Genomic DNA, 27,681 nt, shown 5'->3' on the forward strand with positions numbered 1-27,681 from the left:
AGGTACAAGCAAAGCAGCTATAAAATAACTTAGTTCAACACTCGGACCCTAGCTAAGCCAGTGCCGGCTTAAAGGTGATCCAGTTTGTGTCCTGAATTTCTTATTTTTCAGTTTGCTTTTGAATACACACACACACATACACACACACATAAATGAATGGTTATCTCATTGTTTATTATTTTTCTTAATATAATATTAATAATATAATTCACAATACAACAATTGCATTATTATTATTATTATTATTTTCTGCAGGTAGGTATGTAGGAATGCATAAGCTAGAGTGTGTTTGTTAAAGTGTCTGAGATGCAAGATGCAGGGCACAGAGGTCTTCTGTTATACCACAACCATGTGGCTTAAGAGCTAGCCTAGTGAACATGTAATGAATGAGTATCTATTCACGTGACACACAACAAATACATACATCTGCACATGTCCTTGTGCTTATAGATAAATACATGCAATATATGCATGTTTTTAAACTTTATATTTGTATATAAACTCAGCCTGATGAGTTTGGGGCCTGATCTGTCACATTGAGAACTGCTTACTGACACCAGTCAAAGCTAAAGCTGTCAGCATCAATTTGGTTTCTTTGTGAACCTGCACTCTGTATATTCAGAACCTCAAAGCCTCATGACAAACATAAAATACACAAATCCCTCCCCTTTCTTATATGCTTGAGGAATTTCTGCTGCATCATCCGTGATCTTCTGATGTGACAGTCATCTGTCAGTAAAGGCAATCAAAGTACACGCTCAAAGCTGCCAAATACAGTCTGCCAAATTCTGTCTGTGTCAAGATCCAAAATTAATTCCTGCTGGAAAGCAGCTAATGGTGTAAACAGCATGTTCTGCAGAGAATTTATCATCTTCTTTTACAGATCACATGTATGGGTATGCAAGATTAAATACGCCAAGAAATGGGCTATTTTGGGCCAAGCGTGGACCTGTCTTGCACAACACAGGGTTTTGCTGCCACCTCAGCTGGAAACCCAGAGCCGATTCAAACCCCATTTTACAGTTTCTTGTGTGACCCTGCTTCTAATCATAGATAATAGTTAGTCAATGACATTGCTCTTCTGTTATGTTACTTCCTGTTGCCTGACCTTATGTTTGATGGATGATTGCCACGCTTAGACATGCCTGACACTGGAAGTGTCATTCTCTGGAAATGAGAATTAAAAAGAGAATACATAATCTTTTTCAGTGTCATTTGTTCATTTTCTTGGTGATGGGCAAAGCCGTGTTACCCTGAAATTCCCTACCTGATGCTGAGATTATTGTGCAATGATCTGGCCATTTGTTGTTTTTGAACTGAGTCATTCACCTACCGTCTCTCTCTTTCTCTCTCTCACACACACACACACACACACACACACACACACACACACACACACACACACACACACACACACACACACACACACACACACACACACACATACATACACAGGGCAGACACATGGAGGGAGGCTCACTTATAAAATGTGAATGTTTATTAAATGTCCACAAGAACATTAAAACACAGTATCAAGATCCAGCAAAACAACCTATAATACTTGACTGAGGAAAAAAAATTTGAGTCAAGAAAGGAATCCATTAATGATCCAAAAATGTATGATGGAGAGAACTGTAGCTGTGAATATTCAAAAGGTTATTTTTTCCTCTTTTTTGTTTTTGTATTTTTAGTCACAATAACTCTAAAACAAACAAAAGGAGGGAAATGCTCTTCAAAGCATTTGTGGAGAAAGAGGGAGATATAATGACTGTCATTCTTAGTCCCGGGGGGTTGTTATATTGAAGGACGTGCACAATTTCACGCTTAAGTAGGTTTTACATAGAGGACAGCAGAGAGCCTACAGGATAAGTCCACAGTTCAAGGCATTTCCAGTAGGGGATGCTAGGTTCTTTAAAATTCATTTTTGTATTTTTTGTGATTGCAAATATGAAGGAACCAATTCCAGGAATTCAGGAAATAAAATTTTATTTCTTTCCTTTCAAACGACACAATGTATCTCTCTCTTTTGATTTCTCTCTCTCAAATTTGATTTTTTCTCTCTCTCTCTCACACACACACACACACACACACACACACACACACACACACACGCACACACACACACACACACCTTTATTTGAGTAAAACCTATATACTACACTTCAACAATCCAGAGAGTACTTCTCAAAGATATGACCCTGATTTGACAATATTGACTTTTTAAAAAATGTGAACATGTAGATGTTTATTTACACAATTTATAGCATCCAATTATGTCACATATTTCCATTTCACATCAAACATTTCAAATAATTTTTTAGCTTTATTTTAAAGATCAGACAGATGCCAGACCAATGTATGTACACCAGCATGTTGAATAAAGAAAACTGTGCTGATATTAACTTTTTTTCCCACCTCAATCTTTATGAATAAAACACTCCTCGCATTACTGTGCTCCCTCTTATGTTTTTCAGGTTGAGAATGCTGTCACACATACAGAATGGCAGACCTGGCATTGAGACTGTGTGCTTAAATATAGAGGGGAGAGGAATTTAAAACACCCAGAACTTTCCCAGTAGAGTGTACTTGAACTGCATCCCTCTTTTTTTCAGTCCGCTGTCTCATGAAGACCAGAATCGCTCTTGACGTGACATTACTCTCCTGCCTGCTCGTTCAGTGGACCTTAGCCTCCTCCATCTGCCTACTATATAGTGCTCTGGTCATGTGGCCTTTCTGTGACACAATGAAAGGACGTTTCTTACTGTTTTTACTCTCACCATCCTCAAAGGAGAGTCAGACACTCCACCCAGTATCCAATTGGGTACACGAAAAAAAAAAACAAAACATGAAAACAAACGGCATAACAATTCAACACTTCAATGCACACCACAGGTTTTTTAAGGTTGGTGTGCTTACACTCTAGCTGTATAATCTTTCAGCATAGTATGAAAACAGCTCCACATGCTCTAAAACTCTCTAAAATGTACACACTATACAATGAATCTACACTTATTTTTTTTAAAGCTTTCAGAACATCAAAAGTAAATCAATTAAGAAATAGATACATTAATACATACATAATCTGAAAAAAGTATGTATAATTGCACAAGTCCATCCCCACAATAAGTTAGAGAAATGTTTCTCTTTTTTACATACTGTACAGTAACACATGAGGACTGAATTTTCCTTTTTAACACACAGGTGACACATTTTTGAGTTCCTATTCAGAATAAGATGAGGTACAGGTTCGGTTTTCGGGTCTTTGCTGCAGCTTGTAGAAAAACTGGCTGGTTAAGAACTACGATGAGGAAAACACAACTGTGCGCCACAATGCACACTAATAAGGGAGAGACAGAAGGGAGTAAGAAAACAAAAAAAACAACATGACACATCATTGCAGTACATGTGAAAAACTTCTATGCTAGCTGTCTCTTAAGCCTCTCCAGCTCTCAGGCCATGTGGAATCAGCGTCAGTTCACGAGATTTCACAGAGGTGGTACATGGAATCAGAAAGCAGGAGAAATAAATGTTGCATACAGTGGGATTCTCACTGCAGTGTGGTGATCTGGGAGGTTTGAGAAGGTGTGGTTTGGCATACAAAAAACCCGTAGAAAAAAAAACAACAAAATCCCAAGCAGATTGTTCAGAAATGATAAAACTAAGGGACAACGGTGGCCTACCCTAAATGCCTACAGAATGCCACGATCCCACGGTCATGTGAGCTCTCCTGCCCGCCTCCCACTGGTTTCTCAATGTCACCCAGAAATTGTGAGGTGCGGGAGAGGCTTTAACACATCAGGAAGTGGCCAATTGGCATGGGCGGGGCTTAATAATGCTGAGCAACTGGAAGACTGCAGTTTCATTACCGCCAGGGCCAGGACTTGCTGCCAGGAGACTTACCATGCAGATACGAGTCAGTGGCAGCCTGCCTGCTTGAATTGCCTCGACTGCTGTGAGCTCGGTGCGCCGTGTAACTGTAAATGAGGGGGAGAGCCACGTGGCCTGCTCCCACCACTTAAATTATGTATACTCCTGGAGCATGAGTGGAACTACAAGATTGCTATTCCCAGTCCAAGGTAATCATCAGACGGGCTACAGCGAAACAAATACCACTGCTCTCCACAGACTATATTCCTACCTGCACCCCTGGATCTTTTGCACCTCAGGAAGGGTCCCCATCACGGGTAATATATCACTTTAATATACTGTAATCACTTAAGCTGTCACCTACTTGCTGGCATATGGACTGTTACTCAGCTGGATAGTGTCCATTCCACTAGTGGGACCATACCCATGCCGCAGCTGTGAGAAGTGGTGCCTCTAGATTTAGGGTTGGATTTGGTGTGACCGGGTCGCTGGTGTTCAGCAGACAGAGTGGGAAGCATTACCTCCCCGTCGCTTGCCTCACGACCTAGGCAGCCCGAATCGATTGTGTCCCATGCCCAGCAGCAGTGTGCAGATGAAGAAGTGTTTGGGGGAGTGGCCGTGTTGGCCTTGCCCCAGTACCCCAGTGAGAGAGAGAGAGAGAGAGAGGGAGAGAGGGAGGGAGAGAGAGAGAGATAGGGAGGGTGGGAGAGAGAGAGGGAGGGTGGGAGTGGGAGAGAGAGACAGGCAAACTGCAGTGCCATCTGCAGCTGCAGCAGAGCCTGGCCGGTGATCAGCTGGCACAGCTGCTCAGACAAAGTGCCCAATATGCTCATTAATGGCCAGTGTCAAATGAATGCGATCTGAGTGCTTTGATTCCTGACATCTTGTTCGCCACTCCTGTTGATTCATCTCTCACCTCTGTGAGAGCTCGCTGCCTGCCCTGCCACCCAATGTGAAAACACGCCGCCGCACGGGTGCACGCGGGATCAATGGCTTACCCGCCCCCCACCTCCCCCCCCAAACCTTCTCAGAGCAGAGCTCCACTGCAGTCGTGCATGAGGAGCTATACATTAAGCTAGTTCCTCTGTGGGTCCCTGGCGCACGGTGCCAAAATGATTCCTCTCAGCTCTACTTTCCTCTTGTGACTCTCTCTGCCATGCAAGCTTCCATAGCAATTCATTTTGCTCGTCACTGGTGGGCCCCCAAGGATGTAAATGAGAGTGCTAGTCTCTCTCCAAGAGATCCTCCCTTCTGTCGAGGCATAACACACACACTGAAGTGGGTCACCATCACGCAGCCAGCACGCTCAGTCATTCCACTCGGCGTCGTAGGTTGAGCGGGGTGGGCAAAAGCTGACAAAAAACACGAGTGCAGCTGCAGGCAGCGGGGTACCAGGTCACATGACACCATGAAGAGATGAACAAATGAAGAAATTGACAAATCTCGAGGGAAGGAGGGCCTGACCCGGTGAGGAGCAACACCTGACAACCGTGCATGGTGTGCGGAGAGAGACAGTTTTTTCACTCAAGGTTCAAACGCTTCCTCGATCGTCACAAGAACCACTCAGAAAACAACATGGAGAAAGGTCATATGGACAGCTCCAATAGCTGGGGACGATGTCTGGAGATCTAATCAGGAGAGAAAGAGTAACACTGACTGACACACCGCCCCAGGGGGCTTCATTGCAACATTAGTGGGTGATCGAGGAACATTGGGGGGAAGGGTTTGCACAGGAAGTAAGGGACAGGGGAGGGGAAAGGACAAGGGCTCATCAGGAAAGAGAGAGAATATGAAAACGAATTGGAAAGTCCTAAATATTCAGAAAACGGTATCGTCGACAACAACGGCCTAGTTGTCAGCGTTTTTGTCCAAGCGGCGAGGGCGGTCACTTGTTCTCCTCCCTGGTGGGCCGGATCTTCATCTCGGTGAACTTGAGCGAGTACTGCCAGCCTGTCCAGGAGGACCACTCGATGCCGTCGGCGTATGAGGTGTGCTGGCCCCGCAGGTACTGTCCGTTCAGGTTGGACGTGTGGCAGTTGCGGTACCACCAGGCACCATGGTAGAAGGAGGCACAGTTGTTCTCCGAGTGGTCGTTGTCCTGGTCCTTGGTGGTGAACTTCATGCCGTTGTGCTTGAGCAGGGAGTCGCCTGCAGGGGTGAGCAGATGGGCAGACACACATGTACACACATATACAAAGACACAGACACGCACACACGCATACAAACACATATACACACACACATACAGGGGGAGAGAGAGAGAAAGAGAGAGAGAGATATGGTGGAAGTGATTAAATGCAGCTCATAACAAAATAAGCAGACAAAGGTAATATTCACACCCTGCACTAATCTGTTTTGGGGGTTGGGCTTGTTGAGCGGAATCATTTTAAGCTTATGACAAAAACAAGGCTTGGGAAAAAGAAAGACAATTAGGTATACCCTAGCTAAACCCTATCTCTGCGTGGGGAGGGACTGCCTTCCTCTGGAGATGCCTGCATTTCACCCCCCTAAGACACCATCGCAACTCCATCTCCTCCCTCACAGCTGAGCATCCCATGTCCCGAAATCACTCATCTCTCCCCTCGGTGCTCCTCCGAGACTGGCTGTGCGTTCTGCCGTCTCTTTTCTCCACAAACAGAGGGATGAGGAGGAGGAGGAGTGAAAAAGCCCCAGCGCTCAAGCTGGGTTATAGGACAGGGAAATGCAATTTTATCCAGGGTGTTGCTCAAGTGTATCAGGAAGATAAAAAAAAAGAACAGCAAAGTGGCAGAAATGTGATTTATTGCATTTTGAAATGAAATAACGGTGGCGAGGGCCGAAGAAAACAGAGACAGTGAGAGAAGGAGGCACCCCGTTCCTGGAAGGGGAAAGGAGGGTGGGAGAACATGTGGGCTTGCCACTAATATGCCCTTATTAAGCTCTGTGATGTATGTTTCATGGACATAATGTTGCAGCAAGAGGCCAAGCTAATTTAATCTCATCTCTTTGCTACACAGGTCCACTCTGGGGGGAAGCAGTTTTTTGTGGAGGTTTTCGTCATTGGCAGAGATCTGCCTTTATTGGCCACATGGCAGTTTGTGTTTGCAGCTGTTTTCCAACTGCTGAGTCAATTTTTATACAACAAACCATAAAATAAAGGAAGAAAATCTTACTGTATGAAAGAAAACAGACAAATATGCTGAAAGGAACAAAAGACACACATGTCAAAATGCTGTATTTTCCTTGTTGTTAATTCTCATAGAGGTTCTTAGTTACTGCAAAAGATGGCTATGATATCTATGACAGTCAAAATTGATTTTTAATGTAATTGATATTTAATGATGTTGCCAATGACAGCATTCCCACTTGGGCAATATTATAAAGACAACCTCAAATGCGTGAATTCTGATTGACGATATAAAGTAATGTCTAAATGCATGTGAAGTTTAACATCCCATCAAAAATCACAGTTTACGAGCAAACTGCAACTGTGTAAGTATGTGCAGCAATAGGTGGCAGCTGTACAAACAGATGGGAGGGCCATTCCAGATCACACTGGCTGAATATAGTTACATACCCAGAGATAGAGGATTCACATTTGTGAGAGCTAACGCTGCTTTATTAGTTAGAATCTCAACTGGAAATTTGTATAATGGAGAACTGTCATGTTTTAAAAGTATTAGGAGCACTGCATTCCAAACATCACTTCACAGGAAGAAGTTTTGCTTTGTAATTCTAAGGAGTGGTTTGCAAAGGTCCTAATCACTTGCCACTGCTGCCAGTACCTCCAGGGGAACATTTATAAAATGTAAATAAACTACATAGTTGTTTGGTTCCATAACAGACGGTTTTACATAAAATATTTCATGCACAAGGTATATTCTGAAATTTCTTAGAAACAAAAACAAAATTGTTAAAATAACACCATAGAATATACTGCCCCATGGTACTGACACATCATCAATGGCAAACAAATATAATTACATGTTACTACAATATTTAAATATTGACTGCATGGATACATCTTGCTTAAATATAATAAATACTTTTTGTTTGTGTTTTGATTATGCCCTTTATTGGTAGTACATGGTAGTACTGTACATAGGGCCAAGTACTGAATGCCATATTGCATTATAGCACACATTGTACTCAGTATTGATTTGAATGAATAAATACTGTACCATATAGGGACTCCTCTTCACAAACTATATGAAATGTGTTGCTCTAGCTCTTTCACTCTCCCAGTGAAATATAGAATTTAAAACCACTAAAATTTACTGAATTTATTGAATATTCTGCACTCTGAAACTGTACACTATCTACAGTACAGCACATCTATTAGTATTAGACCCTTTCCCAGAAGGGTTGAATCTAAATAGATATTTTACTTTCTGTAAGAAGGTAAGACTTGAGACCTTTGAAAGAAATTGTCTTGGGAGAGAACTAGCCATGATAGTCGTCTGCAGTTAAAAGTCTGAATATAAATAGTAAAGCTCATTAATAATTAAAATATTCCAAGATCAGAGAGAAATTATGTGGCCCCCCACTTGGTGTAACAGCGTTCATTAATACATTCTGTGGGTTGTGAAGCTTTGTTGTGAATTTATCAAAGACTCAAGTATAATCTTTTTTCCTTTTTAACCTCCCTAATGATACGATTAAAACACTTCTGTTAGGTAACAAACTGTCATTTAATACCTGCTTTGAAGTTCTGAGAGCAACCACTCAAGGTGTTTACTCAGCACGGGACACCACTGCGATGCACCTTATCACTGAGAGAAGGTTTATCCCTTCCCAGAATCCACTGAACACACCTCTATTATTACAGAAAAGGGAGACACACGCACACACAAAAGCTGCACTGATGGATCACGCACAGGACACCCATCTGCTGCATCTCTCAAGGACAATCGGACGGGCCTGAGCCCCTCAGATTCCTGATCATGTTGTTTGCTGTTGTGCATTATGTTAATACTTTGTATCTCATTAATTTGGAGCACTCGCCAGACTACGTTTATCAAATCGCAACTGCAAAGTCTTAATTGATAAGATTGGGAATCAATGGCGCACACAACGACTTGCCATGGAAATATTTAAAAACCAAGCTAATTAGACAAGAGTGAGGAGAGCTCGTACTTTCTCATCCTGAGAATAAGTGTGTGATAGGGATAATAGGGTTGTTTGTTTACATCTTCAAACCAGACTAAATTATCCGGTTTGTTGGAAAAGACAATCATTTGACGTGCTCTGCAAATAAGTAAATATTAAGTCTCAGATGCTAAAAGCCAATATGATCTCTTAAGATTTTTGAGAGTGGCCTCTCGAAAGTAGACGGTAAGGAGGATAAATATAAAATTTCTCTTTGTAAATTATTTGTTAATTGTCCATTATTATTGCCTTTTTTCAGGTGGTAAAATGGTTAACCAAGATTCACATAAAACTGGGGGGGGGGTTGACATTGGGTGAAGGCGCACATACACTTTGTAACTCCCTGGTTAAAACAGATATGTGTCTCCACGCTGCTACCAGGAAAAAGTTGTTTCATGTTAGAGGCAGAGTCTCCGGTGTGGTAAAGCTGATTGTTAGCAGGCTGAAAGCCCATGTGGTCTACCCTGTGTGGGTAAAAGTAAATGGAAGTTTTAAACTAGGGTAGGCACTCACAGGCGAGCAGCCAGGCTCTGGGACACAAATATGGATACAAATAGCTATGTGCCTTTTTCCTGGTGCGCATAGGGATGTATACATTTTTATCTCTGTTTTTTTGCATAAAATCTTCTGCATTCACTCATTTTTCACAATGTAGTAATCTGTGTCACTGCACTTGCAGGCTATTCTAGAGCTGGCTGGATTTAAATATCCAACTTAGAAATACACCAACTAAGCAAGATCACACTTCAAGCAAGTGGACTTTGTACCTGCATTCTGTTATTCTCAATAATATCCAGAGTAATCTCAATATGTATTTGTGAATTTTACACATAGTAATTACACATTTTAAGGTACAGTACATATGTATTCAACAGTCAAAATACAAGCACAGTGAAATACGCTATTATGAAAACATGCTATTTAAAAGTTCTTGCATTTTAGAAAATATATTTGAGTTGTACAATATTCAATTGTCCAACTGTACTAAGTGCACTTCAGTATGACTCTGTAGATGCAGTAGTAGAAAAATACTTAGCACTTAGCACTACCATGCCACTGAGGTGGTAAACAACTATGAGAGGATTAAATATTTTTTAAAGCGGTAGGAAAAAAGATAAACCTTCGCTAATATGGTTTTTGTTAACATCAATATAAACACGTCAATTACATTTCTTTCCCGAGCTCCCACAAATGGATTTAACATAAAATAGGATTAAAATGAAATGTATAAAAACATAAAAAATGCATAGACCCATTGGCATTATCTAATAACGTCAGGGATGGAAATTTCCACTTCCAAGCATTTCAAAGTTATCTTGTCTCCTTCTGTTTGGGTTATAAAAATGATGCCACTGTTAATATCAAGTGAAAATGGTTGTGGGAAATAAATGAAAAGAAGATTAATGCACTGCATTGATGCCACTCTTATGCTGGTATGTTGTGACTAATTGCTGTAGTCCCTGTGTGTTGCTGTGTTGCGAATGTGTGCAGTTCTGCTGCTTCTGACATAAACTGAAGTGTGCGAATGTTGATACATGTCAGAGTTTGCCTGTAGACTTAAAGTCTGAAAATAGGAAAACTGCCCAAAGACTTAACTGACTGCTGTCTACTGTCCGCCAATCCTGCTTTGTTCTAAAGATGCAAAGTTAGACTCCAGCTCTTCACTTCCCATAAAGGGGAAGGTTAGGATGTAGGAGCAATTGTATGCAGTGACCTGAGCGATATCATCGGGTTGCAGGAGAGGTGAGCCATGGAGAATTACGGCACACATTCTTTCAGCAGTGAAGACATTGTAGAGCTGTTTAAAATTCAGGGCATACAGCTAACAGAAAAAAATGAACTAGAAAAACCTTAACTACAAAGGCAAGATTCCAGAATGAGGGGAGCCATGGATGATCTGGAATTATGGGCTGACAACCTTCAAATGTATAACAATCAAACACTGCCTAGTGGTATTCTCAGTTCAATTCACAACCAATGTAATGCATTGATTGCTTTCCATTCAGGGAAACTGAAAACCAGGCTGGTTTCAAAAGCTCTGAAGGGTGAAGGGCCTGGCTTCGATCCTTGGATGGAGGCAAACATTTCTGACCTTTTGGAAAAGCCACCACTGGTGGAAAGGCACTGTTGGAACTGACCGAGAGGCACAGCTGCCCATTGTGACATCACAGCTGTCCATTAATCCCATGGGGGGGGGCCTAAGATTTTCTTTCCTTTGTTTCCATGGTGACTTCGAGAGTTGGGGTTTCAGGTTGAGGGACTTCCAAGGCCAGATGATAAAACAAACAGCATGGCGTTGATGACCTGTACACGGCTTAAGACCTCATTTTAAGACCTCATTTTAATCAAAGTCCGTGTCACCTTGGTGGCGGAAACCCGGGCTTCTGCTGAACAGATTAAATTCCACCACGCTGTGAGAAATGAGCACCTTTTTAGCTAAGTAGCTGTACAGGAAAATGAGACACGGGAGTAATCATAACAATCACAGCAGAGCCGGGGTGACACAGGCAAGCGGACATGCCACTCCAAGGGCAAAGCGACCTCGTAGAGACATGATTAAGCCACCTTGGCGTCAGAGACCCCATGAGCTCGGCCTTTGTCCCCCCTCCCGCTCTATCTCGTGCATCTATTGTGCTCTCCGAACTGCTCTACCCCCCTAAGCTTATTCAAATTGCTTCTTTGTCAAGAAGAGAATTTGTTTATGCTCCAGGTCAATGGAGTAATTAATTGGAGTAATTTAATCATCATGGCAGGAGCCACTGTGATATATGGCTATGAAAGTGTTGGTAATTTCTTTCCAGTGATCTCAGTGAACAACAAAATGGCCATTTTGCACTGATCTGAATACTGTTATTGCACTGGGGGGGGGGGTTAGCACTGCACCACCTACTCTATTAGTAATTACTCAGGAGCTCTATCTGTTATCTATTACCATTATTGGTCTGTTGTCAAACATAAGGAAACTTTCTCAAGATAGGTTGTCCAGTAATTATTTTTATGTGTTCCCATTATTTACAAAGACCATTACCATAATGGTATTTAATACTGGTGGAAATGGCTGTGCATTCATTATGACTATCACTTATGTAATCATAATAGGAAAAAAAAACACTGCAAAAGGTGTACACTTGATCATAGATATAGAAGTAATTGAGTAAAAATGCATTTTTACTTGTGCAGTCTCCCTCTGTCAGCACAAGAGTGTAACATTTGTTTTTGCGTTTATGGACTTTTTTATTGGGTTGATCATATATGTTTAAGAAATATGAACGTAGAAAGAAACAGCAGTAGTCTACAGAAAATTCCTCCCAATCAGTTAGCTTTAAATAATGCAGGGTAGAATGCTTTTGGTTACCTCCCCAGCCATCACATGACCTGTGACATCTCTGAAGGACCCAAGGAGCCAGTCTGAAAAGGTTGTTGGAGAGGGCAGATCTGGGTGTAATTACTAGTATTTATTTTCTGATGTTTATTGCTAATCATGCCATGCTTTGTATTGTGATTAGATGTTGTTGTATTATTCAGGAATCATAATGATTACAGTTTCAGTATTTTTCAGTATTGTTCACGTTTCAGTGTTTTTTGTTGTATTATTCAGGAATTATAATGATTACAGTTTCAGTATTTTTCAGTATAGTTCACGTTTCAGTGTTTTTCACATGTTAGCAAAATGCCTTGAATGCTATGCTATGTCTGAAAAGCATGGCAATAATGATGCCAGCACAAACGTCATATTATGAGAAAGACAACCAATTTTTCCAGACCTGCGGTGCCAGAATAGTCTCCAATGGTCAGCGGGTATCCATCGTCATCCGGGTTTACTGAGAACAGGCCCACACCGAAGGTCCCATACTGTGCGAAGGCTGTGCTGTTCTCGAAGTCCTCCAGGTCAATGCGCAGTTCATAGTTGGCCTGGATGGTCAGGGCATGGATGTGCTTCATACCTGAGGCACAGAGAGGTGGACGGGGAATCAGAGAGAGCTCAGCAGGCAGTTATAGATATCCAGTTTTGAATGCGCTGTTCTCCAAAATCTAGGCTAACATATTTTGCACGACTGACAAAGGGAATTAACATTTTTAAAGCTACAGAAGAGTGAACAGAAGATTAATTCATTTACTTACTTATTTAGACAGGAAGGACTTTGCCTAAGTGCCCTTTATTTTCTTGAAATGGAATGTTTGTATTGTTGAACAGCTGAACTGAATTTTTCAATTTTATTTGTTTACTTCAGTAAAGACTTTATTCACTGTATTGGATGGATTGTCCAACAAGGACGGACTGTACTGTGTTCATTTGTTAAGCTGCTGAACATTACCCACTGTGTATTTATGTACTTTTTGTACATACCTTTATTCACAGAGTACACTGTGTCTTTCACCAAAAAAGGAGATATTTTGATAAGATAATGTTGATATATGCAAGCTGCTGAACATAACTTGGATTTGATTTGATTATTACCAGTAGCTGGTTTGGTAATCGGTAGTGTTTTTGTGTAAGGCCCCCTGGCCCCCACCAGCTCAGGCTGGATATGGGCCAGGTCAGGTCAGGGGTCTTATCCATTAATACAGCTGGATGTTTTGCTGCAGCACTGAAGTGCCATGCCTACAATGCCACATCTGAATTTCAAACCTGCAACCTCCTGGATTCAGTACCCTAATCAGATTACCATAGTGCTGCTCAGAGACATAAACTGAAACTATGGCACAATAATTTTAATAACTGCTTGAATTCCTTTCTTGAAGTTATGGGGAAACCTTTATGGGAGTTATTGGTAGAGCCACTCTGAGACCCAGCTGTGTTCTTTCTGTTTCTTGCATGGCCTGTCCTTGAATCTGTTTCTTCAATACAGTGCCTTGTTTAGCGTTTAATTTTACTTTCCCTGAAACTGAACCCTGGTTCTACTCCTCCAGTTGTATTTGTTTTGCCTTCCCCTTTGTTGATGATACACTATTCAAACGTGTAACTCTTTCAAATCTGACTCACAACAGCACCCTTTATTAAGGCATTGTCAATGAAGATTTTATAGAGCTGAAAACAGTGAATACAGTGAAGTGACTGAGATTGTATAAATATTCATACAAGATAACAGGTAACTAGGTGTTACCAAAGTTGACAACAGATTATGTTGTGATGAAGAACAGACTGAAGGTGATTGGCACAAGGTCACAGTAACACACACACAAAACATTCCAATTTAAAATTCCCATCTGAATGTTATAACTTTGTTACTGTATTGCAAAAGATGAAAACTAGTGATAGAAATATTCAGCTAGTGCTAAATAAAGTATAAACAACAAAATGAGCATACTATAATATTTTAATACAATGAAGGCAGTCAGTCACTCCAGTCTGTTGTAAAGAAAATACAGTTAATACATTGCATGTAGATTTTCACATGCACACGTTCCACAGGAGTTCTGCTTCCTGTGCATTGTTTGGTATGTACAAGTGCAACGAGATAGCAAAGTGCTATTGCCTGTGTCGCTTCACTCGGACAAAAAATTGGACTAAAAAAGGTTTGTGGCTGCTAATCCGAGAGCGCTGCTGCTCTGCGGGTGTTGGCCGGTTGTGGGTATTTCGAGAGCGGTCTGCAAGGGCGCACACTGTAGCACGTTAGCAGCCCACTGTGCCTCATTGAATTCCTCTGGCTCGGGAGGGGAAAAAAGCCTGCTGTGAATAGCCGATGCTTAAAGACCATTAGGAAATGCACTGGAACAAAAACAAGACGATATGATTCACATCAGCCCCAGCGTGCGTAAGACTTGACATTATCATGTATATTCAGATTAAAAGGGACAGGTAAAGATTCTGTTGAAATCTCTATGGTGATTACTGTCTGAGCGAGAGGAGTCTCTGGATTGATATAAAATAAAAGGCAGGTTCCGAGGGATCAGAGCTGGAAAATGACCTTGCTATCAGATTCTAACAGGGCACGCAGCGAAACAGGCTGTTATCCCTGTCCACCCCACTCCTGTAAAAGAGAGACATTTGTTCTGGTGCTGTATAGGGTAGTTAAAAGGACATTTAAGATAACTCTTATCAAGGGGGGATTGGTGTGATATGGTGCACCACAGCAGACCGTGCTTCCAAAGTCCGTCAGGCATAAACATCAGTTTAATTGGATTATCCCGGAGCCCAGTGAAGGCTGATCTACTGCAAGCAGTGGTTGCTCCTTCAGGCTTAACAATTGAACAGGTTACTAATAAAACAGTATGGCCTAAAGTTTTGCACAAAGCTGTCTGTACAATGCTGCTGAAAGACTTAACACAGCTGCTTAGTTGTTTGAATCAGGATCAGCAGCTGCATACCCACTATGATTGCTAGAGAGAGTCATACTAAATGCATTCCACTACATTAATACTTTTATATATGCATGCTTCAGGACTTTTTATTTATGTAATATATTCAGAAACATGTTTCTACATCATAAATATTTAGCAGATAGCCCAATTATGACCAATTTTACTCCAAAAATATTAGTGAACCTGCTTCAGGATAAATATATTGGATTTTTTCCCAAATGTACCGCAACACTCTTCAGTCATATTATCTGGAAGGAAAAGGTTTAGTAACATTATGAAGTTCAGTACAGTGAAACAATATACTACAAGTACTGCCTGTGCATGTGTCCTGAACAGAACAAGAAAATACACAGACAAACAAACAGAAAGTCTAGTCCTCCAACATATACACTTATTATATATATAATATTTGTGATATCGACCTGTTCACTATCACCTATCAAATGTTAGCGCAAACTTAGATGTAGAAAGGTGCAAAGCGTTTCATGAAGCGTGTCTATTCCATTGCTAATCATGGAGGGTACCTTAAATCAGATATAAACCATTTAGTTTAAAGCAGCTAAGACAACACAGAGAGAGCTCAATCTGTTTTCTTACTGTTTTATTAATTGCTGCATCATCATGATGGATACACAGTACAGAGTGTGAAACTCCTGTGATTATACATTAAAAGGACTCTCACAATGATCTGTGTTTTTTGTTTGAAACTCTGACGCTGATGGGAACATATTGTACTGCAATTGCTTATGAAGACCATTTTCATGATGAGACTGCAAAAAAAAAAGAAAAAAAAAAATGCCTTGATTGCACGCAGCTACTCTCAAAAGGCGTCAAAGCCAGCTCCTCTGTGTTGCTGCTTCCAAGAAATCCATCCATGATTTTCTCCTCTTAGATATTCTGAAGTTCGAGTTGCAATAAAAGCTATGCGTGAATCTGAATGCTTTTGGCATTTGCTGTTTTAGTTGTTTTCCTACAGTTGCAGAATGAAGTTTTGTTTCAAGGGCAGCCAAAGAAATTTTAGATCAGGCAACTGTCCTTGCAAAGACAGGACTCAAATTCCCTTTAACCAGGTAAAGAAGGTGGTTAAACACTTGTCTCAGCAAGGTGGGCTATGTATATTGTGAAAAAATGCAAATTGTCAAACTGGGATTCAAGATCTGTCTGCCAGTGATCATGTGCACTCTGTTTTGTGGGTTTGCTCTGGATTGACTCTTGGGACAATCCAGAGCATTGGACTTCTAAGATGCTGTTAGTGCTTTGCCATTGTTTTTACCTGACCATTGCTGTCATGGTCAGGTAAGTCAAAGACCAGAAATTGGCCTTATGAGACCAGGTTGAAAAGATTTATTCTACTTTTGAATAGAACTAATAATAATCACAAATAATTGATAGTTAATTATGTAACAGCACTGCGAGAATATTTTCACATTTAGTTAAGTAGACATTGCTGAAAATATATAATTTAAATGTTAGTTAGCTACCTGATTAAGTAATAACCTGTTCACATGGTAGTGATTGTCTTCACCGATAGTGTTGTTAGGGGCATGATAATTTGCACTGATACAAGGGCAGGAAAATGAAGAAGAAGAATGTGCAATTGTTTTGACAGAAATTGTTTCTGAATTTTGTGTGCAGAAATGAAATGGTACAAAAGTTAATTTCACCATGACCTCAGTGAAACTTTGGTGTTCTTTAGGTATGGAGTATACCAAGCCAACCTGTAACAAACTCTATCTGCAAAAGTCTTTAAGTTGACCCATTTAACATCTCTAGTAAACCTCATTACAAAATACTTAAAGTGTTACTTTGAGCACTTAAGGCTCCAAATTTTTCTTTACAGTGAAAATTGAAAAAGGAAATTGCACACTGACAGTTGAAAAACAACAGTTCAGTTAACATTTCATTCTTTAAAGTTGTTTGTGTGTGTTTCTTGCTCTTTAAACAACAAAATATTTGTTATTTACCAAATCAATTTTTGAATAAGTATTGAAGGGTGCAAATTTATCAATTAAAACATTTTCACAGAGCTGATATGAAATTGTTTAAATGATTTATTTATGACCAATATTGCAGTCGTGAGGAAAATATTTTATTAAACGGTCATGAATTATACAACTAACACCGCTTTATTTTAAGGGCCTTAAATTTCAATATAGAACTCTTTTTCCTGTTATGTTATGTATTGTGCGGTTATTTACGGAATGATAAATTCACATTTAACAGTGAATTATGCCTTCATGATACTGTTATAAATGGAACAATAGCTTCACTTTAGAAAATACATCATAAAACTGTCATGAAAATTTGAGTTTATGCATTTTCTACAACCTTATCACAAAGAACTTAGACTTCATGATAGGGGTTATGGATACTACTAACAAAGGCACTTAGTTAAACGACTTCAAAATCCTTAATAAAGCTGTCACAAATGGAATATCAGAGTTTCTGCATGCCACAACCCCTCATCACTAGGGAATACAGCTTCACTATTGGGTTATAAATGGCACAAACAATGCCATTTTATTTTAAGGGCTTAAAATCCTTAATAAAGATGCCATGAATGTAATATCAGAATTAATGTAAGGTCTATAACCTTGTCACAAGGACATATGGCTTCCGTATATTGTCATGAATGGTACACACAATATCACTTTGAGATGCTCTCAAACTGCATCACAGAACTGTCATAAATGTGTTTTATTCATTACTGTTACTACTATATTGTCAATAGTGAAAACATATACACTTACATGTCATGTGGCTTGATGTCACAGTATTCTCGCTCATGTTGTACTGTACATGTTGAGACAGCATACCCTATATCAGTCTGTCTCAGTTCATGTATTTCTGGATTCTTATCATAATTGTATCAAGAAGGATGGGACATGAGTATGGCTGCTCATGGTTCGGAGCAACCAAATCAAGTTATGAGTCATATAAGTCATACAGTACCAGTCAAAAATTTGGACATCCCTGATTATCTGATTATTAATAGGAAACATGCATTCAAAGACATTTTGATCTAAAGACATAGGCTCAAATGCTTGAAATTTGTTTCTTAGATAAATATAAATAGTGAAGTTGATGCTTAAGTATGAATTTCTTTTTTTTTTTTTAATTTTAAAAAATATTTTTTTGGCTACTTTGAAGAATCTAAAAATCTTTGTGATCACTGCATAATTCCATTTGTGTTATTTCATAATTTTGGTGAAATAACCAATTATTTCATACTGTTTACTATTATTTTAAAATGTGGAAAGTAGTAAAAATAAAGAAAAACCCTTCTATGAGTATGTGTGTCCAAATGTTTGACAATATAACTAGAATTGGTTCAGAATTCCAATACATAGCAACGAGTGTCTAGTCAATAGCAGCAGTGAACTAGCCCCACCTTAGAAATACTAAATCACAAATGCTAGTTGGGACTTGCCAGCTACATAGATAATTTGATTAGGTGTGTCTGGCTCATCCTCTAGTCATCTAATCAGTCTGCTAAAATTTTAATTGAAAATCATGTATCATGCTAGTAGGCTTATGTTATGCTTCCTCTCCAGTGAGGTAAAAAGGGCCTCTGTAGTTTCACCCTTTCTCTTGTTCCTGCCTGATGGTTGCTCACACTGTTAGTGATTTAAAATCGCTCAGCAGTACTGCAATCAGCCTGGAAAGAGCAATGCTGAGCACTCCATTAAATACCCGAGTGACTCTGATGAGTTATGAGGTGCTCAGGTACTTAATGCGCCCCAAATGTCCATATCCATGACTCCCAGTGCTTTGCATTAGCGGTATTGCTCCTAACTATCAGTCTGAATTGGTTATAGCAGCAATAGTTCCTGTGGAGTTGCTGCAGTGATTGTGTTGCTCCTGCACATAAGTAATTTTACTGTAAGCCAAAGACACTGTATTGTAGCATTTAGCCTGTCACTCATCCGAGTGTGCAAAAGGACATCATAAGTGATCATACAGGACGTACTTCAAAATGCATCTATCTAAGGATCTCAAAATTCCCCCTTCTGTGTTAGTTTACCTTGACAGGCATGCACATAGTTAAACAACTGAGTCTATTTCTTCAGTTCAAATCTGCAATGTCACACAATTCCTAATTAGCTCCTAATTAAGAGCTCTGAAAAAATGGGTGGATGGCAATCTTGACACAAAACCCTTTGTTTTTTATGCCTCCTGGAAATCATTACCATAGGTTGATCCTTCCGCAAGGAACTGTGCCCAGAGTCTGCTGTTGTGTTCAGATCAAAGCTACAGACAGAAAGACAGATCTGAAAGACTTTTTCAATTTAAGGCAAACAGTTTTGCATTCTCTTCATGAAATCATCCTTGGGCTTTGGTGTCAAGCCTGTCTTATTCTGCTTGTCTGTCTCAGACAGTAAAGCAGAGTTTATCAATGTTTCTGTGAGCATAACCACCTTATGGAAAAACTGGTGGAACAGGAACAACCTTCAGGCAAAACATACTGTCTGAAACTGCCAAATGGCATGAGATATTGAAAATTCTGAATGCAAGCATAAAAGGAGAGCTGGTATATAACAAAATCATTTAATCATTTAAAACTGGCAGCACCACAGGCTAGCAATTCACTGCTCATCCAGTAAGAGTACTTGCAAATGTTATATTATGAGGAGACAAGGCCAGTGGACTGTGCTAAGAAAGCCCTGCGTAAACCCTAAGTCCAAATGAAATGTATATGTGACTTTACTGGAACACTTTGGAAAGCTTGTCTGAAGTCTTTTGACCTTATTAGCCTGTAGGTCATCCTTACAGTATTTATTTACTTTGATAATGTGTGTTTTGTTTTAAAGCCAACAACACATCCGAGTTATTATGAATTTTTCAAACTGATTACAGCCAAATTTAATAATCATTAATATTTAATGAACGTGTTTAAAGAACATGTTTGATAAGAGAAAAAATAAAAGCAGAGGAATGCTAACCCTAATTAAGTGCACTCTCTGACTTATTGTATCAACTGTGTGTATTTCCATATTGCTTATTGCTAATTACCTCCATCCTGCCCATGACATTCACTAAAACTAAAACTGTTGTTTTGGTAATATGTACAGTACCAGTCAAAAGTTTGGACACACCTGATTAAGATAATGGGAAACATGCATTCAAAGACATTTTTATCTACAGACCTATGCTTAAATGCTTGAAATTTGTTTCTTAGACGAATATAAGCAGTGAAATTGATGCCTATGTATGACTTTCTTTTCAAAAAAGATTTTAATAAAAAATGTCTACTTTGAAGAATCTAAAATATTAGACAGTTTTCATTAGTTTAACACTTTTTTAATCACTGCATAATTCCATTTGTGTTATTTCATAGGTTTTATGTCTGTACTGTTCTAGTATGTGTTAAATAATAAAAATAGACAGAAAGGTGTGTCCAAACTGGTACTGTACATTACTCATACATAAATAAGAATAAATACATAAATAAATTATATATATTATATGTAAATATATATAAATTATATACACACTATCTGGCCAAAGTATGTGCATACCAGTGGCGGCTGGTGAGCTGGAAACAGGGGAGGCTGAAACATTACCTTTAAATCTATCATTACTTTCAACCTGTTCCCCTTTATCTTCCTTGATTAACAATAAAACAAATAATTCACAGAGTAATTGACACCAAACGCATAAATGGAGTAAATGATTATGCTTGCGAAACAGCACAGATTGTCTGTAGTTTGTGTGCTTGCAAAAGCTACAACGTGAGATTGTTTAATTAAAAAGGATGGCATTTATCGATTTAAATTACATTAAATGCTCATGATACATCACAGCTTTTGTGAGGTCTGTGTTCTAAACTTTATTGTTCATTGCACTCAACCTAACCTAAACGTTTATTCTCAGTAATTTAAATCAATCTAACTAAATTTAGCTCTGTTTTGTAATTTTAATTTTGTATAATGTGAAACATTTAAAAGAAAGCTTTGGGATTACTTGCCACTTAATTGTTCAAATTGCCATCCCTGTTAATTAAACAACCTCATGTTGTAGCTTTTGCAATAGCGCACAAACTACAGACAATCTGCAGTGTTTCGCAAGCATAATCATTTACTCTATTTACGCATTGGTGTCAATTATTCTGTGAATTATTTGTTTCATTGTTAATCAAGGAGGATGTACAATACCATGCTAACCTTACTATAACATTATTGTCACCTGCAGGGGATTTTAACATCTGAAGGTTTTAAATGGGTGAAAATAATGAGGTCAGACAGAACTGTTGGAAAATTATTCAAGGTGGAGTAACCCAAATCAGGCTTGGTGCCAGGAGAAAAGAGGGGTGCAATTGCAATCCATGGGGGTGCACAAAAGGTCATAAATATTATGGAGACATCGATATATAAGTAGACAACTGGGGGTACACTGAGGTCTGTCTGTGGGTGCCTGATCTGAATGCTCCTCTTTTTGGTCTGTACTGTAGCAGTCCTTTTTTTTCAGCCAGCAGAGTGGTTTCAGCTTTTTTCACCAGCACATTAACATATTTCTCAATCTGTTTCCTCCACATTAACAACATGTACTTCCACCATATTGGTTTTTTGGGCTGTTCCTCGCAGCTGTTGCAATGGCAATTTTATACATCTCTGGGATAACTACTTAACTTTGCGAACATCAAAAGAATATTTGGGGGAAATAAAGAACCCAATGTGCCTACTACTTGATGTTAAATGGCGGTTTCCCTCTGAATTTACATAACTTTAATTCAAGCTTTAATTAAACCCTGGGAGAATATCCTAGAGGCTCTGATTTAGAATAATTTATTGCTAAGACACTTTTTAGACAACAAGAGTGCTTTGCCTAAGTTAAACGTAAATGTTCAGGTATAGTCTGCAGTTAATTAAACATTATTGCCAAGGTATTTAAACCCCACATCTATGCAAATTAAGATATAAAGGTGTTTTTATTAAAATGATCATGCTGATATGTTTATCCTCAGTGATCATATGAGGAACTCATGAATTTCAAAGTAGTTTGCCTTCCTTGGATAGGTACATGACTGTAGCACATGGCAAAAGCATGGAGGTAGCTTTTTACGCTGCAGTAATACTGTGAAAATTAATATGTTATCCATTAGCTACTAACACGTGCAGGTAGGTGTTGGTCCCTAATGTAAGGAACCTGGCATACTGTGTCATTATCCCACCACTCCTTCAAAGTAATATGCAAACTGCCCACACTTCTTTCCAGTCATATTTACCTAAGGGATTGGCTGGCAAAAATGCAAACATAACCCCTCCACCGTGCACTTTCTGGTCAGATTTGTCACTTTATATTAACATTTTCTGCTTTTTTCCCATCACTCTCTCCCCACCCACTCCTGTATTTTGCCTCCTTTCTAACCTCTGCTACCTCTTTCCTCCTTCCTTTACCCCTCTAAAAATCTAGCCACTTTGCCTGATTTTTTTCACTTTTCTCTTCTTTTTTTAACATTAGTTTATATTCATTTTACATTGTACAAGGCCATTCAACTGTGCTAAGAAACTGCAAAGTAAGGTCTGATTAAAAAATAATTTTCATTGGTCTTTGTCCCTGTATGGAGATGAGATCAATAATTAAGGAGTATGCATTCCAAACAAAACAAAACAATAAAGATTAAATTATTTATACAAGGAATGAAACATGCTTTTGTAGTTTCACGTATGTGTTGCTGTTTGTTACGGTACATCCGCATGTCATTTAACACATGCCCCAAAGTTCAAGGAGTTCAAGGACATCTACCTTGTCCAATATCCTGAACTCTAGCCTCAGTTTCACTTTATTATAAAGGTGGATATGTGAGTGTAGGGCTGTGCATGTTTCATGAAAATGTTCCTGACATGCTTTTGTTTAGGAGTTTAGTCATCCGTAGTGGTACTGATTGAAGTTTGCTTTAGATGGCATGGATGAGGGTATGCGCATGGGGCTGAGCATTGTAAGAATCAAGAAGAATCACTGTGAGGCATCCTTCAAAGTCTTCCAGTATTCAAATGACATGTCACTGTTCATCATTTTAGCACTGTGTATTTGCTATGAGATTTGTTTTAACCCTGCATGTATTTGAATAATAAACCATCAATTTTCAATCCCTGGCTAGTGTTCTTGCATTCACGGTAAAATTGCTCATATTCCTAATGTTAACATACATGCTTTCCACAAAGTTGCACCTGCACTAATAATAATAAAGAGTACAATAGACAAATATCTTTTGAAATGATGCGCAAGTAGATACATTTTTAGAAACACATACATGTGACTCAGTGGAGAAAGAATGAAAGATTATCTGCTGAAAATGAATAATTGAGCAATTACCTTATTAAAAATGGGACTCTGTAATCCATAACTCATTGCAAAGCCTGGGACTTTCACAAGCATGAGACACATTTCATACTTTAGGAATGTAAAGTATGCAATTTGTCAGTTTTTGAATAGGCAAGCTATATCAGGATGAATCATGTTCAGAGACAAAACTTTCACAGTTGACATTGATTAAATCATTAGTGCAACATATTTGTATTTTTTTTCTCAAGATTTTATTTAACGACTAATGAGACTGAAATCAATGTCTCTGTGATTAAAAATTTAAAATCTCAGTTGGAAGTTTGCTGTGCTACTAAAAGGTTCAAATATTAATGATTTATCCGCTTTGATTCAGAGAGTATGTGGGGAAATCTATTTGATGCTTTTAAGGCAGCGGTTAAGATCCCATCCCCACTGTCTTGCATTGTGCCTTTGGGCCAGAGTGGGAAAAAAACACACACACAGATCTCTAAACTCGGCAGAGAAATGATTACACTTCTTTTTTCACTGGTGACATTTCTCCGAGTTAATTATTAATAATGCTTTTCTCTCTCTGCATTGCTGCGGGGCTCCACTTGTCTGCGGCTGTTCTTGGTAACCAAACTCGTGCCACAACCTTTCCTCTGCAGCGTCTGAGTGAAAGGATTACAGAAAGAGGGATAAAAAGAGAAGGAGGGTGGGAGGAAAGAGGGTAAAACTCGGGATTGGAGCGACTGCACTGCCATTGTGATCCCCTGCCCTAGGCAGCAGGTGGCTTTGAAAACCTGCCCAGTGGGTAAAAATCAGTCATCAAATGCCCCCTCTCCTCTCCTGGCCTGCATCAAAGATGGGGTTCAGGGGTGCATCTGCCAGATACACTCATCCCAAAGACCTGTCTGAGCCCTTCTAAAATGTGGCTCCTCCAAATATGCTGAAGAAACGTATGACTCTTATTATGCATATATGTTTTCAGTAAGACAAAATGTGCATTTCTAAATGTTTTCCCTTTCATTTTTCCAGACTCACCACAATATGCAGGAATGACTTTGTTGCATCAGCATTAGCTCCCCTGAATAGGCAGAGAGGCCATTTGGAGCAGCTGATGAGGTGATTTAACCTGTCGAATGTCAAGCCTGGTGTAAATCAATAAAGAAAACATACGAAGGGAAAAAAATGTACTGCACTTATTGAGAAGACAACACCTTGTGCTGTCGGTGTGCTGTCACATCACCACTCTGCTGTGTTTGTAACAGCACGCCTGGCCACAGTGACGGCGGGGCCACCACCTCATGGCTGAACTGCGGACTGCTTCTGAGCTTTGGAACTGGCAGTGGGAAAAGGGGTCACCAAAACGGATCACGTCACTGTGATCTTTAAAGGTGTTGAGTTAGGAAATCATCAGTAGGATTTCACCCAGACACACTTCCCACATGCATGCATCACCTGTGCCTCACAGGTATCATCTATGGAACATCTGTGTGGTATAAGCACAGAGCAACTGGTCATTACAGTACCAGCAGGAATGAAGGGAACGATGGTACCTACTTACAGTGACTGGAACTGAACCGTTTACAGCACAAATGCTCATTACCACCTGAAGATTATGTTCTCCTTACCACTAAGCAGCAGTGTGGTATAGTGATAAGGAGATTGGCTCATGACTGGAAGGTTGCTGGTTTAATTCCCTGCTGAGGCATAGCTGCAGTACCCTTAAGTAAGGTACTTAACCCAGAATTGTCTCAGTAAATATATCAAATACATAAAATTGTAACCTATGTAAGTTGCTCTGGATAAATGACAATATAATGTAATATTTGTTAATAAGACATCTGTTGCTTTTTGAAACCTGATAGAAATGCCTTCTTGGTGGCAATGGTGTTTGGTCCATTTTTCCCTAATTTTTGTACACCTGTACGAATGTTCTGGACATCTTTTTAGGATTAATATGTTTTCTATTGTGCCACAATAACTGTTAGGGGAGTGACTTGGTTTTACATCCTCAATTCTCATTCCTTTGTTGCTTTTTTTCTGTCATTACTTCCCAAATGTGCCATGGATACAGTGCTTAAACTGAACTGCAAACTGAAGGAGCTGTTCTGCAGTGATCTACCTGCTAAAAGCACCACATACACAGAGCTGGCCCTGCCTGAAGAGAACAACCTCAGCCTGACAAGTCCTCTCCTCATCATTTGCTCCCCAGATTTAAGGGGTCTGGTTGTGTAACAGTCTCCTGAAAAGGCACTGCTTTGTTTTGCTTCGTTTGGATACACAAGCAGGTCTTAACCTTCCCTTTCAGAGGCCACGACTACAAAGACATTCTCCGTGGACTGTTGGGTTGGCTCTTAACAGCTATTCTCTGCACAAGCAGAGCAAACTGCCTCCTTTCTATGTTTTCCATCCCTGATTTTCACTAGGCTCTACATTAGAAGGGTTAAATAACCTCAACACCTGTGCCCAATAATCACACATGACTAATGAGGCAGTGCTGTTTCAACAAGCAAAGTCAAAGTCAATTCACAAGATCACAATATAAGTCATGAAAGGTCAATTAATCAAACTTGACATCAAAAATGATTATTCAATGTCCAGATTCTGCATACTTTAATGTCTTAAAAATCATGCATAAATAGAGTTGAATTTCTTTTGATTTTCAACATGTTTTGAATGTAGGACACCTGACAGTTCTGTATTTTAGTCTAAGGTGAGTCTCCGCTCAGGATTTGTGAAGACACTGCCACCCTCGTGCTTGGCAATGTGCAAGACAGCTCCAGAGGAGGGGGGTTGAATTAGGCGGGAAGTGTTTTTATTGCTGTTTCTCTTCTTCTTTTTTTATCTATTTGCTAAGTGAAAATAGCTCTACTGAAATCAACGATTCAAAGGGATAATCCTTGGGGGTGTTTACTCAACGTTTATCCAACCCCTTCTCCTTCCCCTCATCCCTCGGGCCCCTCTCTGTGTGGGAGCGGAACTTTCCAATTAAAAAGTGAGAGAGGGTTTTTGGGGCTGCGAGCAGACAGGGCTGGAGACATCACCCCCCAACCCCCCGCCCCCGCCCCTCACGCTTCATCCCGAGACGCCTCACAGCCCCCGGGACAGCGTGCATGCGGGAGGAAAGGTTGCCACGATGCAGACGTTGAAAGTCGCTGGAGGAGAGAAGCGGGGGCTGATGCAAATCTCTGGCGTGCCTTACAGTGAAGCGTGGCGGTGGTGGCGAGTGGAACACAGGACCTACTGTCTAATCAGACTGTTATCAGGGTGAGAGCCTGACCCTGGCACGCGCCTCATCTCGCTTTGTGCTCCTGCTATTTTGTTTGCTTGTTTTTTGTCTTTTCTTTTCGCGCTCGTGTGCTCGATGCAGACGATGATAAACGTGCCCAGGCTATTGTCTCTCAGCGAGCCAGTCCGCAGGTCACGGGCGCACCTGGCCCGGCGGCGATTACACCGACGTGATGCTCCCTCCCTATTTCCCTTGCCAGAGCCCCCTCCCCGCCCCCCGCAGCATGCGCACTGCAAACCATTAAATTACTATCTTTATTAACTTGCTGACATACCCTCAGCTTGTCCACTTATTAACTCCCACACTGAACATATCTTTCATTCCAATCATTTTACAGTGAGAGATTACACAACAAGGACTGTCCGCAGAGTGCGCAGCCTTAAATCATTAGAACAAATATACATAATGCATAATGCATAATAAGAGCAGTGGCATTTCACGCTGTCAACAGCATATTCATATTGGTGTTGCTCATCGCGGGCAGGAGGTGAGCAGAGGGCATTTTAATCTCTGATTCACATCTGAACCCACTGGTGAAAACACCACCCCCCCAGCCCCTCCAAAGTAGAGCCCGGGTTGAGTTTCTGCAGGATTCAAAGATGACCTTCTGTCTGTGGCATGGCTGACGTCCAGGAAAGAAAAAGAGAAAATGATGATACAAATTCCCATCCCTGTAATGGCTTCATTTAAGAAATAAAGGCCTGAGGTTGAGTGACAGCACAGAGCAGAGGCAGTAGAGGTAGAAGCAGGAAGTCTGCTCTCATCGAGCTCATGTGCTATGAGCTGCGTAGCTGTCATCTCTCCGTCAAGCCCGAAATTCTCTC

At 40.1% G+C, this 27,681-nt stretch overlaps 1 protein-coding gene across 1 annotated transcript in view; it reads right to left on the minus strand.

Moving 5' to 3' along the window:
• Positions 1 to 4,582: 4,582 nt before the first annotated feature.
• LOC118777857 (fibrinogen C domain-containing protein 1-like) overlaps positions 4,583 to 27,681 on the minus strand; it is a 104,191-nt gene continuing 81,092 nt past the window's right edge. The window contains exons 6-7 of the mRNA XM_036529077.1: positions 12,759 to 12,938; positions 4,583 to 6,015 (exon numbers count right to left, since the gene is read on the minus strand). Of these exons, the coding sequence (XP_036384970.1) occupies positions 5,753 to 6,015; positions 12,759 to 12,938 (443 nt within the window). The 3' untranslated portion in view covers positions 4,583 to 5,752. The remainder of the gene's footprint in view (positions 6,016 to 12,758; positions 12,939 to 27,681) is intronic.

The sequence above is a fragment of the Megalops cyprinoides genome, chromosome 5 (genome assembly GCF_013368585.1).
Source record: "Megalops cyprinoides isolate fMegCyp1 chromosome 5, fMegCyp1.pri, whole genome shotgun sequence".
Lineage (NCBI taxonomy): Eukaryota > Metazoa > Chordata > Actinopteri > Elopiformes > Megalopidae > Megalops > Megalops cyprinoides.